Source organism: Danio rerio, chromosome 17 (genome assembly GCF_049306965.1).
Source record: "Danio rerio strain Tuebingen ecotype United States chromosome 17, GRCz12tu, whole genome shotgun sequence".
Taxonomy (NCBI): Eukaryota; Metazoa; Chordata; class Actinopteri; order Cypriniformes; family Danionidae; genus Danio; species Danio rerio.
The window spans coordinates 28,352,849-28,366,055 of NC_133192.1; the positions used below are offsets into that span (position 1 = coordinate 28,352,849).

General features: G+C 37.6%; 1 protein-coding gene across 3 annotated transcripts in view; it reads right to left on the reverse strand.

Annotated features, from left to right (window-relative positions):
• Nucleotides 1-1,428: 1,428 nt before the first annotated feature.
• Nucleotides 1,429-13,207, reverse strand: part of rcan3 (regulator of calcineurin 3) — a 45,367-nt gene continuing 33,588 nt past the window's right edge. For all 3 annotated transcript variants that reach the window (NM_001005392.1, XM_073926979.1, XM_005158490.5), the window contains 2 exon segments: nt 1,429-4,060; nt 9,429-9,600. In NM_001005392.1, the coding sequence (NP_001005392.1) occupies nt 3,906-4,060; nt 9,429-9,600 (327 nt within the window). In that variant the 3' untranslated portion in view covers nt 1,429-3,905.

A 13,207-nucleotide genomic window follows, 5' to 3' on the forward strand; every position in this document is an offset into this window, starting at 1 on the left:
TGACTCAGCGGAGGAGTCACTTGCTGGCCCACTACGTTGTAGGTCTGCCCGCTGGTCAGCCCGCGTTTTGGGTAAAGGTGCCTGCTATGCGTGGTCCCCACTAGGCGATCCCATATGCTTATTCAGCCACGGTTAAGTCCCCCCCCTGGGCGGACCCGTGTCTTCCCTCCCCGCTAACCACTCTTTTGCTATGCGTACTCCACCTTTTTAGGGCTAGTCCATATGTAAATTCTGCCATCTATCCCCCCCTTGGGTAACGGATGGCCTCCGCAGCGTCCTCCCTATCGGGATTGCACGCTTCCCAACGTACTGTCGTATTTTCCTAGAATTATCTAGATGCTCACGACTTCCCAAAAAATATATATAAATTCGTAAAACTTCTGTTGAAGTAGGATAAATTAGGGCCAGGGACACGTTGGAGGACCGCGCCCCTCATGATGTGGGTGCGTCACGCTTGCTTGACTATCTCCTCATCGGGGGTGTTGGTAAGGTGCAGTCATTATGGCGCTTTCAATGGGCTCCCAATGCGTGGATTTTACAATCAAATCCACTTATAGTGCTGAAGTTCCCCCCGAAGGGGAACGTTCGAGGTTACTAAAGTAACCCTTCGTTCCCCGAGGAGGGGAACGGAAGCACTATACTCCGTCGCCATAATGACTGTCCCTTAGCTGTTGAAAGTCTCTTCAGCTTAAAAAGGATAGCGTCTGCTGGCGCCAGGTGAGCTTATATACTCAGTTGAATGCTTATGCCGCTCACCTGCGCAGGCTTGCGCTGCCAATTCATTCTTAATTGGCCCGTTCAATACTCTTTCAGACGAGTAGCTTCTGAACCGAATCTCCCAATGCGTGGATTTTACAATCAAATCCACTTATAGTGCTTCTTATTACTTTAGGTTACTTTAGTAACCTCGAACGTTTTGTTAGATGACACTATTGTGCTATGTATTTACTTCTGTCTATTGTATGTACACCAGTATTTACGTCACTTTTGACTCTGAACTGTTTGAAAAACTGATTTTTTTCAATGTTATGTTTTTTTCTTTGACAGCTGTAACTCTACCATTGGAATTTTGCTTTGCAGGGACTAAGACATTAAAGCTGTTGAATTAGTTTTTATATATTAATAATATTTATTATTTAGGTAATAATTGTCTTTACATTTTTGGTGGAAATGGATTTCATTAAACTGATATATAATTATCAGGGGGAGGGGGGTGGTTCATATCAAATGGTTTTCTAATTTTAAACCTAAGAAATGTGTTTAATCAAAACCCTGGAGAAAATAAATGCCAACCATGTTCATATGGGATACTATTAACAAGGCTACATGCATAACACCATTTTTAAACATTTGGGATAAGTGAATCTAAATGCACACATTTCAGTCATCTACTAGAATACTCGAGCGAAATAAACACAGTACAACTGCTTTTAGGAATCAGTTCTTTATATATACTTTTAATTCATATATTTATATGCCAATGAGAAACAAATAACAATCATATTTACACCAACATAAGCAAGCTAAGAGTCAGAGAAACACCTCAGCCAAAAAAACCCAAAAACAAAATCAAAACAAATAAACCCATTCCATACAGGGCACAGACATATAACTGTAAATTATTGCTTTGTGTTCACGGGTTATGAACTACAGTTACAGTACTAGACGATACCTATATCCAAACAGAACAGCAACAGTGATAAAACTGACCATCTTTCATTAAAAAAGGAGATTTTTCTTTTTACTGATACGAAGCAACTGCAACAACAGCCTTAAAGACAGTAAAAAATATCAATACATTACGCTGCCGACGACAGGCTTATCTGTAACAGCTCAGTACAAATTTTGCTCCATATACTTCATGTCTTCCTTCAACTCAAAGAGTCCAAAAAATGTGTTCATGCTGGTTATCATTTTTTTTTCACCCATGTTTTTTCCGTCCCGGTGAAGATGAAACACCGTCAGGGTGAAACAGGCAGGAGAAAAAGGGCTGCATTCAGAGCGGCGAATACAAACAGGGAAAGACTGCATCTATGCAAAAGTCACAGCATGCAGAGCTACCAAATCAAGAAAAAGTTTAAAAGCTTATTGTCTAAAGGAGGGAAGGATTGGCTTTAAATAAAAGACTCAAAGATCTTTTGTCTCGCATGTACGCATGCCGTTTAAGAAAGTCATAGGAATACCAGTTGCTCTTTTGACTTTTTAAAATACAATTGATCATTTTCTTTTTCTTGAAAGTGACTTTTAATAAGGCTGATTATAATGTCTCTTCCTAGCAAGCATCTTTTGTTTTTAAAAGATGTCAAATAGACGTCTAAACATAGTAGTCTTGTCTAAAACAAGACTAAACTTGGGCTGTCAGTGAAAAGATGTCTAAAAACAGGCCAAAACTAGACTAGTCATTAAATAAACAGAAATGAATGACTACACATCTGTCTAATCTGTCTGTTTGACGACTAGTCTAGTTGTGGACTATTCTAAGATGTCTATTAGATTTTCACTGACAGCCCAAGTATAGCCTTGTTTTAGCAAAGCTATCTATGTGTAGATGTCTATTAGACGTTTATTAAACACAAAATTGTTTGCGGGGTTATTTCATGCCTCTCTGATTGGTCAATAGCAGCGTTCTGCCTTACTGACTGTACATTATTACTACAACACACCTTCAATATAAACCGTTTTGGTATGAATGAACACAGTGTAGGTTTATAAGCTAGAACAAACATGGACATGGGATTGTTCACTCAAAAATATTTACTCACTCTCATGTCATTCCAAACAAGTGACGTTCTTCCAGATCCTTGATTGAGAAATGTGTTATTTTCCAAAAACAATTGAAGTCAGTGGGCGCCACAACAGATTGGTCACCAACATTCCTCAAAATTAAAGTGATTCTTACTTAACCAAGTACGTTTTTTTCATTTTTGGATGAACTCTCCTTTCAAAATTGGATCTGGCAATGGAAAAAACACTAATGTGAATGATCAAGCATTCTGGAAATCAATAATCTGAACACATCCCAGTGTAGACTCTGAAACATCATCTCTGTACCGTACAGAATCTGTATTCAGAAAAGGCTAAGAAACAAAAAGATCAATCAAAACATGTGCTTTTCCCTTTTCATTTATCAGGCCTGCGAGTGAACGTTGCGCTATACGTACAAATACACAAAAAAAAAAAAGAAATGCAGAATTGTCCATCTGACCGTTACTTTGCTTTCCAAGGCCAATCATCAGAAAGACAGCGGTCAGATATATGCTTTAATATAGTGTATAAAATACGCCAGTTAGCATGCAAAAATGTGTGGTATCAAATACACAGTAAGAATAATAATACACATCTAACTCCGTAAACACCTTCCCCTCATCACCTTCTCTCTTTACGTTTGACTCGTCGTCCCATTCTAGCATGGTGTAGGCTATGAACGACAAAAATGCACCTCCGCATGAGCCGACCTGACCGATATGAGAGAATAAAATGGAGAAAGCAAAATAAATCCGTCTTTGAAAGCGTTTTTTTTTCCCCTTTGATGATCAATCAAAGTGAGAAACGTAACAAAGTTTACATGTGACCTACTTCTACGACTGGTAAATACAATTACTGCTCTTTAATGCTACAGTACAAAGAGTCTAAAATGAGGGAATGAAAGTGCTATGATGGTGAGAAGGGGGTCGCAGGCTCATGGTCCCCCCTATCTGTCCCGTGAGGCGGCGGTGAGACAGTGTGTTCAGTCCACGAGTCCCGTTCAGAACAGCACGCGTCACCTGTGCACTGGGCACCCATCCAAAACCCATCCATGTCTTATTTAGCTTGTTTTTTTGTTATTGAAATAAAGCGTGTCTTTCTCCTGGATGAGAGAAAGAGACACAGAGAGAGAGAGAAACATGTGCGGTGAGGCGATGGGTTTAGTTGTAGATTTTCGGGGGCCCGTCGGGGCGTCTGGTCTGGACTATCTTGGCTTTGGGTCGAGCTTCTTCTTCTTCCTCGGTTTCGCTCTCGCACACGTGGACCACCACACTTGGAGTGGACTCTGTACCCGCGTGCAGCTCGTACTTCTCACCTACACAGATAAAGCACAGATTATGGTCTACTCAGCCGGTGGACATCTGCTGTATCTAACATCATATATATATATATATATATATTTTTTTATATTTATATATACATATACAGTTTAAGTTAGAATAATTAGCCCCCTTGTTTATTTTTTCCCCCAATTTCTGTTTAACTGAGAAAAAGATTTTCTCAACACATTTCTAAACATAATAGTTTTAATAACTCATTTCTAATAACTGATTTATTTTATCTTTGCCATGATGACAGTACAGAATATTTGACTAGATATTTTCCAAGACACTTCTATACAGCTTAAAGTGACATTTAAAGGCTTAACTAGGTTAATTAGGTTAACTAGACATGATAGGGTAATTAGGCAAGTTATTGTACAATGATGGTTTGTTATGTAGACTCGAATAAAAAAATAGCTTAAAGAGGCTACTAGTTTTGACCTTAAAATGTAAAAAAAAAAAAAAAAAAAAGCTTTTATTCTAGGCAAAATAAAACAAAAAAGACTTTCTCCAGAGAAAAAAATATTATCAGACATAGTGTGAAAATGTCCTTGCTCTATTAAACATTATTTGGGAAGTATTTTAAAAAGAAAAAAAAATCAGGAGGGGGATAATAATTCTAACTTCAACTATATATATATATATATATATATATATATATATATATATATATATATATATATATATATATATATATATATATATATATATATTACAGTTAAAAGTGAACTACTTGATGACTGAAGAAATATAGGATGGAAAATGTAGGTAGGACAAACATTGTGTATTGTCTTTCACCTAAATGTTGACCTTTGATGTACTGACAACAACTAAACAGCTCCCTTTCTCCTGCAAGAATCCTCTTTGTTCTTATGGCGTACATTGAGAATGCTGTACATATAATGGTGTAAAAACTGATTTTAAATGAACTTATAGCAGTATTACTAGCCAGTTGAGTGAGCACACTTTCGTTCTGTCCAATCAGAACTTTTCAATCTGCCTGTTATCAGTCATTTCAGTTTGCTGACTGTTCTGCATTTTTATAAATATTATTTTTTGTTTTTATAATAAGCTGAAATATCTCTCTGATTTGAGTTGAACTAGTTAACAGAAAGATACGGTCATTTTATTTGAGCTTACTGTTTGCTGCTGAGAGACATGAGTGGGTCATTTCTGAATATTTAAAAACAAATTTGAACAAATGTTGAAGTTAATGTCTTTTAAAGTAACACTCACTGCATTTTAGCAGTAAGAAGCTACAATACAGATTATTGAGCTGAAACTTGAAAACAAAATTAAATCGCAAATCAAATTGAAATATCTGTCAAAAAAAAGAAAGGAAAGGAAATTTTTTTTTTTTTTTATATTTTCCAAAAATCACACAGCCCTAACTAATACACACACACACACACACACACACACACACACACACACACACACACACACACACACACACACACACACACACACACACACACACACACACACACACACACACACACACACACACACACAAGATCCTTCATGTTGTCCCAACACAAATCAATTAGATTTCTATCATGTTGTTTCGGCTTATTTTAAATAAGTAGTTTGAACAAGCAGCAAAACATTTTCAAGTTTATTGATTTATTATTTATATCTGTAGTAATAATAATAATAATAATAATAATAATAAAGTCGATGTTTGCCTCTAGTTCATCATGGTGCTGTATTGAGATGATATACAAACATACATAATTATTTTTAATATCATGATCATCAAATCTACATGGTGATTTTCTAAAAATGCTTCTGGGACTTTCACCTGCTTTGTGATCTACTCCTGTTTGTCAATTAAAAGCTGCCAGCACTGATCATGTCTGACCTTACAGACTTACCACTGCTATAATATCAACTCTTACCTGAAGAATTCATTATAATTAATATCAAGATAATAATTATATCAGTAACCCAGACAAAAAAAAAAAAAAAAAAACATGGCACTAAACATTAAGATGATCTCAGACAACAGCGGAATGCTTTGAGGTGCACTGAATAATCCAGATAAATGTCCTCTCTCTAACAAAAGATAGGAGATTTGAAGGCCATTAAAAGATTAGACCTGGCTGTAAACAGATGTACAGTATAGTACATCCTAATGATTGAGTAATAAAAGCACTAGCATTCAGCACACACATAAACACAAAAACATACACCGAGAAACAGAAAGAGGGCTGCTGTAATAATGAGAGATGATGGTTTGGAGTGTGTGTGTGTGTGTGTGTGTGTGTGTGTGTGTGTGTGTGTGTGTGTGTGTGTGTGTGTGTGTGTGTGTGCGTGCGTGATGATATGATTCTTTATTCACCAGCAGAGGGCGAACAAACACAGCACATATAAGACGCACGCTGTACATTTCTGCTCACTGCTGCCCCTTCTGACTTCAGTCTTTCAGCTTTCAATCAGACTTAAACTAAACTAAAACAATATCTTACAATATAGCAGAAGGATGCTAGGAAATGATGGGAAGACAGAGAGAGAGGAGGGAAATGGGATCTCTTAACATGACTGCAAACGTGGCTTAAAAATATATGTAACACATCGGAGTCGCATTTTAAATGTCATTGACAGTTAATTTGATCAAGAATTCTCAACCTTTTCCAAATCTGTAAGCTCCTCACACTATATTCTGGATTTTGTCAGTACAACTTTGTAATAATGTTTATTGAATCATTAATAAGGATTGCATACATGTACCTTGACTCTTAAGTTTTGCGGATGCATTAAGTTGATAAAAAATGACACGGTTACATTAAATACTATTACATTTCCAATATATGCATTTTGACATATTACATTTTCCTTTTGGCTAAGTCCCTTTATTTATCAGGGGTCGTCACAGCGGAATGAACCGCCAACTTATTCAGCATATGTTTAACACAGCAAATGCCCTTCCTCCTGCAACCCATCACTGGGAAAGATCCATGCACACTCATTCACACTCATACACTACAGACAATTTAGCTTGCCCAATTCACCTGTACCGCATGTCTTTGGACTGTGGGGGAAACCAGAGCACCTGAAGGAAACCCACACTAACATGGGGAGAACATGCAAACTTCACACAGAAACGCCAACTGACCCAGCCGAGGCTCAAACTAGTGACCTTCTTGCTGTGAGGCGACAGCACTACTTACTGCGCCACCGCGTCACCCACATTTTGACATATTCATTCATTCATTTTCTTTTCGGCTTAGTCCTTTTATTAATCTGGTGTTGCCCCAGCAGAATGAACTGCCCATTTTGACATATTTTAGATTTTATTGTATATTACACTATAAAAGCTACTTTAATTTCTTTACAGTTTCCGTCAAAGAAATCTAGTCTTGCCTAGCAAAACATTGCTTTAAAGTACATTACAAATACACTTTATTAGGTACACCTTACTAATACCCTTTTACTGCCTTAATCCTTCATAGCATAGATTCAATCTATGGAAATATTCCTCAGAGATTTTGGTCCATATTGACATTATAGCATCACACAGTTGCTGCAGATTTGTCGACTGTACATCCATGAGGCGACTCTCCTATTTCACCACATCCAAAAGGTGCTCTATTGGATTGATCTCTGGTGACTCTGGAGGCCATTTGAGTAAAGTGAACTTATCGTCATGTTCAAGAAACCAGTCTGAGATGATTTGTGCTTTATGACATGAAGCATTATCCTGCTGGAAGTAGCCATCAGAAGATGGGTACACTGTGGTCATAAAGGGATGGACATGGTCAGCAACAATACTCAGGTAGGCTGTGGCGTTGATACAATGCTCAATTTGTACTAAGGGGCCCAAAGTGTGCCAAGAAAATATCCCCCACACCATTACACCACCACCACCACCAGGCTAAACCATTGATACAAGGCAGGTGTACCTAAAATAGTGGCTGGAGAGTGTATGTTCTGATCTCAAAGTTTTGAATGGTAGTGCAGGAGTGGAACTTGTGTATAATTAAATAACTGCAGCGGTTTTCATTAATTATTTGTATTTTCTTCTTTCATTTTAAGTTTAGATTCCTTTTTTTTACTTGTAATGATTTGATTGTGTGCTTTTGTCATTTTTAGGAGCAATTGTTCCTAAAAGGTTACAACCAATTTAATGTTAGTTTTAGTTTGTATTATTGCAGTTTTAGGTTAAACTAAATGAAATGGCATATATTTAGCTTGGCAACTAGTTGACGTGAGTTTTTAATACAGTATCATTTATTCATTTGCATCTTTTTAAACCTTATTTGAACTGTTTTCTTTCTTTTTTTCATAATTCCAGTTTTGGTTAACTATAATGTCCTAAATTAAATCAAAATACTTCACAAAACACACTTTTCGATCATGAAAGCATGTCACAAAAAGTAATCTGATAGATTGTTACAAACATCCTGTTTGCAGTCAATTTAAAGGCATAGTTTATCCAAAACTCAACATTCTGTCATCAACCATCACTTAATCAAAAAAATTTGAGTTTCTTTCTTTGTTGAACCCCAAAAATATATACTGAAGAAAGCTGACAACCTGTAATAATTCATTTCATAGTACTTATTTTTCCTCATTTTGAAGTCAACGGTCACAGGTTTTCAGCATTCTTCAAAATATCTTCTTTTTTTCAAAGTAGAGGATTCATAAAGAAACTCATAAAGGTTAGGAATCACTTGAGGGAAAGTAAATAGTGAGTAAATGTTCTTTTTTGGGTGAACAATCCATTTAAGACTGCCATACTTGAATGCTTCTGGAGTTCTATCTGCAGAAGTTCATGTGTGTTGTGTTTCTTCATGGCTGGTGTGAAAATGTAGTTTGAGTCAGTTAGGACAGATGGTTGCACATATTTACCCAGCCTGTTTGTTATGTGTGGGAGATTGTAGCATATGTTCATATGATATGCATTTGTGTGTGCACCTTTCAAATATACCAAAATCAGTAAAAACACCTAATTTTCTTTATCTGAATGTATCAAAAATGCAAATCTGTGCCAGTTTGGTTTATAGCTAGGTGTAGGATGGAAAATACCTTATAGGAAGGGTCCACAAAGACAACAGTACAAACATGTGCCGGTGTGTGTGCATGTTTTTGTGACATATCAGGACACTAATGTTTATAATGATATGGTTATGACAAAGATATTACAAGAGGGTTGTCAATTAAATCTTATAAAAGCTTATCAATGATACAGAATGAGTAGTGAAGTAAAACCTGTTTCCTGTAAGGGGTAGGGTTATGTGTAGGGTAATAGAAAATACAGTTTGTCAAGTACATAGACAATGGAAACCTATCAAATGTCCCCACTACTTACAAAAACAAACCTGTGTGTGCATGTTTGTGTGTGTGTGTGTTTAGTACCTGGTCCCAGTTTGGCCACAGCACACAGCAGGTCGTAGTTAATGACAGGTGTAGCGTCTTCACTCTGGCTCCATCCCACAGGTGGAGACGCAGGTGGAGAGATGAGAAACTGCTTGACCGGCTGAGGTGGAGCCAGGTACGCCTTGTCCACATCGTCTCCCGAATTCTGCACCTGTAGCCACAAAGGAAGACCAAACAGTAAGAACAAACCACTCTCACTTTCCTATTTATCTAAATATACCCTCCGAGTTAAATATAGCACAGTTCAAGTTCCAGATCAAATCGATTTGAAGGAGTACTGGCACCGTAGTTACATCCCGCTGACGGAACTATTATTTCAGGATTCAAACAAACACTGTGTTCCAGATCAGATCCAGACACACAAACATGTGTCCGCTCTTTCTGAGCACACAATAAAACACGCGGAGAACACATACTACATGATGATTGTACAAACATAATTGTGTCTGTCTAATTTGACAAGATAAATGGAAATGACAGTTAGTCACAGAGAGAGAAAGAGACAAATAGTTTGAACATTACGCCTATGGAATCCCCCCACAATTCACAAAAAAAAATTTAAAAAAACCTGTGTGTGTGTGTGTGTGCACGTGTGTATAATGTTTTGAGAACAGTGTGTTCTGTGATTATCCACAGCTGAAAGAGCTCAGAGAGAGGAGAATGATGCTCTAATATTAAACTGGCAGGCTGAGATGTCAGCTCATGCTGCTTCCTATAATTCTCCAAGAACAAAGTCAAAGGCAATGTGTTAAATGAACCAAACTTCTTACGTTAGTCTCTTGGTTTATGATGTTATAGTGCAGAGATGCCCAAACTAGGGCCTGAGTGTCATTTTGATTTGGCCTGCCAGAAGGAAAATGATTGGGATTGGTTGGGGAATGCCTTCATCAGAGATTCTCATTTGTATTTTAATGTAACCTTTTGTCTGTTCATTTTTTTGTTGTTGAGCTTTAAAAACAGCTCAATGTTTCCAATAAATGTTTTAAATGAATCAGATTTTTAAAAAATGTACGCACTGTCACTTAACGAATAGGGGACAAAGCAGTAGACAAAAACATGCAAATCAAGGCAAAGGCAGCTTCAGCATAACTAGTGTATTCGGCATTGAACTCCATTGTTTGGATTTTTTACATTTTTCTTTTCGGCTTAGTCCCTTTTTTAAAAAGGGGTTGCCACAGGGGAATGAACCGCCAACTTATCCAGCACATGTTTTACACAGCAGATGCACTTCCAGCGGATGCAACCTATCACTGGGAAACATCCATACACTTATTCACACACATGCACTACGGTCAATTTAGCCTACCAAATTCACCTATAGCGCATGTCTTTGGACTTCTGGGGGAAACCGGAGCACCTGGAGGAAACCCACGTGAACACGGGAAGAACATGCAAACTCCACACAGAAATGCCAGCTGACCCAGCCGAGGCTTGAACCAGCGACCTTCTTGCTGTGAGGCGGCAGTGCTATCCACTGTGCCACCGTGTTGCCCCGGTCCTGATTTTTAACCCTTTTTTGAAAAGGTTTTATTGTAATAAGTTTGTTAAAATAATATACATTTTCAAAAAATTAGAAGGTAATAGTAAATATGGTTTTCTATTTATTCATATATATATTGAAATAAATGGGGAAATTACGTGGCAACATAATACAGTTTGCTATATTTACTTTCTGCCCACAACTCCCAATCAAGCTTGGATTTTGGCCCTTCATACGAAAAAGTTTGGGCAGCCCTGTTATAGTCAGTGCAAACTTCCCGTGACTGCTTTTATTTAGATGTGGCACTAATATGCATTATTGTATAATTGTTATTATTGGATTGAATATGCACGACTAGATGACTCTAGTCTAAACACAAGTGTGTTCAGGGGTTAAAATGAAATTACTTTTATTTTGTCCACTTTTGACCACCACTTTTTGTTGTTGTTTTCGTAATGTCAAATGTGCTCAAACAACAACAACAAAAGACCACCCACAGTACACCTACTGTTCTCTCTGCCTGTTGACCTAACAGGTGATCATTATGGGATGTATTGTGTAAAAGCAGAGCAAAAGCAAGGTTATTCATACTTCCCTGCATTGTACAAAAGCACACAGACTGCATTTAAAATGGTAGCTGCCAGTTGGCCTGTGACAGAAATCACATGACTAAACTTTTTTTTTTCTACTAGTGAAAGGTACAGTAGTGCATATGGTGTGTGAGATGAACTACAAACACATCATTGCTTTTCATCATCTAATGTCTTCTGTCGTACATTCAAAAGCCACAGAAAAATGAATTAACACAGCTTCCTGTGCTGTTGTGTGCATTACACAAGCTTACGCTAAGGCAAGCCCTATGGAATGTTACAGTGCAGTTTCAGCAAGGACCTGTGGATCGGGACATAAAACGATTAACATGGCTTAATGCATTAATCAAATGTTATATAAATGCGAATGCCGTATTCAGATTGTTAAAAACAGTTGAAATAGTTGAACCCTGAATACGAAAACAGCGCATTAAATTATGTTAGGCGTTATCCTCTGAGAGCAAAACAGGTTTAACGTGGCTTAATTCATGATAGCCTATTAAAAAGACCAAATTCTGTTAACAGTTTATTACTTATTTTATGTGGAGGAAAGCAAAAGTAGGTTATGAATGCAATGCAAGAATAATGTTTCTCATAAAATCAGTTTCTCACATTAAATTATTTGATGTGCATAAAGGAGTAGGGCTAGTTCAGCTAAAAATGAAAACTCTGTGTTGATTTACTCACCCTTTACCTGTTTCAAACCCACATGGGTTTCTGTTAACACTATATTTTGATGGTAAATTTGAGTATTAGTTGATTTTCTGCTTAATATCTGCTGATACTGGCGCAGCAGGTAGTGCTGTCGTCTCACAGCAAGAAGGTCGCTGGTTCGAACCTCGGCTCAGTTGGCATTTCTGTGAGGAGTTTGCATGTTCTCCCTCCCTCCGGGTGCTCCCGTTTCCCCCACAGTCCAAAGACATGCTGCAGGTGAACTGGGTAGGCTAAATTGTCCGTAGTGTATGAGGGTGACAGGCCCAGACGTCAGGCCCGCCGAAATGTGTAAAAAAGTTGTTATCATATGGACAAGTCTAAAATGGCTTGTTCCAAAGAGCCGACCCCGCAACCATACGGGACTAAGGCCAAAGAAGAAGAAGATACTGCTCCTTCAACAGACATTTAACTGATTAAAAGAAACTATGCAAGTACATGTCAACTTATACTAACTCTAACCCCAACCTAACAGTCTACTTATAATCTAATGAGAATTAGTTGGCATGTAGATGCAGTGTAACTGAAGTTCAACAAACGGACCATCAAAATAAAATGTGACCGGCTTTCTTTCTTCTGTTAAAAAAATAGGAAGATATTTTAAAGAGGCTGGATAGTATTTGTTTTCCCTACTATGGAAAACATAGATCTACATCTACAGCAGATGAATGATGTATGGGAGTGCGGTTAATCATTAATCTGAGTGATTTGTTGCTTCATAACCGCGGTAAGAAAGGATAAAAAAAATCAATACCATCACCTCTATAGCTGCCATCCACATGGTTTGTTCGTTCAATTGTATTTCTGAGTCGCAATGAGCACTAAAGTGATGTAGACAGTGAGGAAGGGTCTCAAAGAAATCCAAAGACAAGTGGTCACAAGACACTTGAATGCATGTTAATATAGGGGTGGAAATGGTCATGTTAAAGTGATCAGATCACTGAAAGCAGGTTAAAAGCAGGTAGAGTTTGATATAT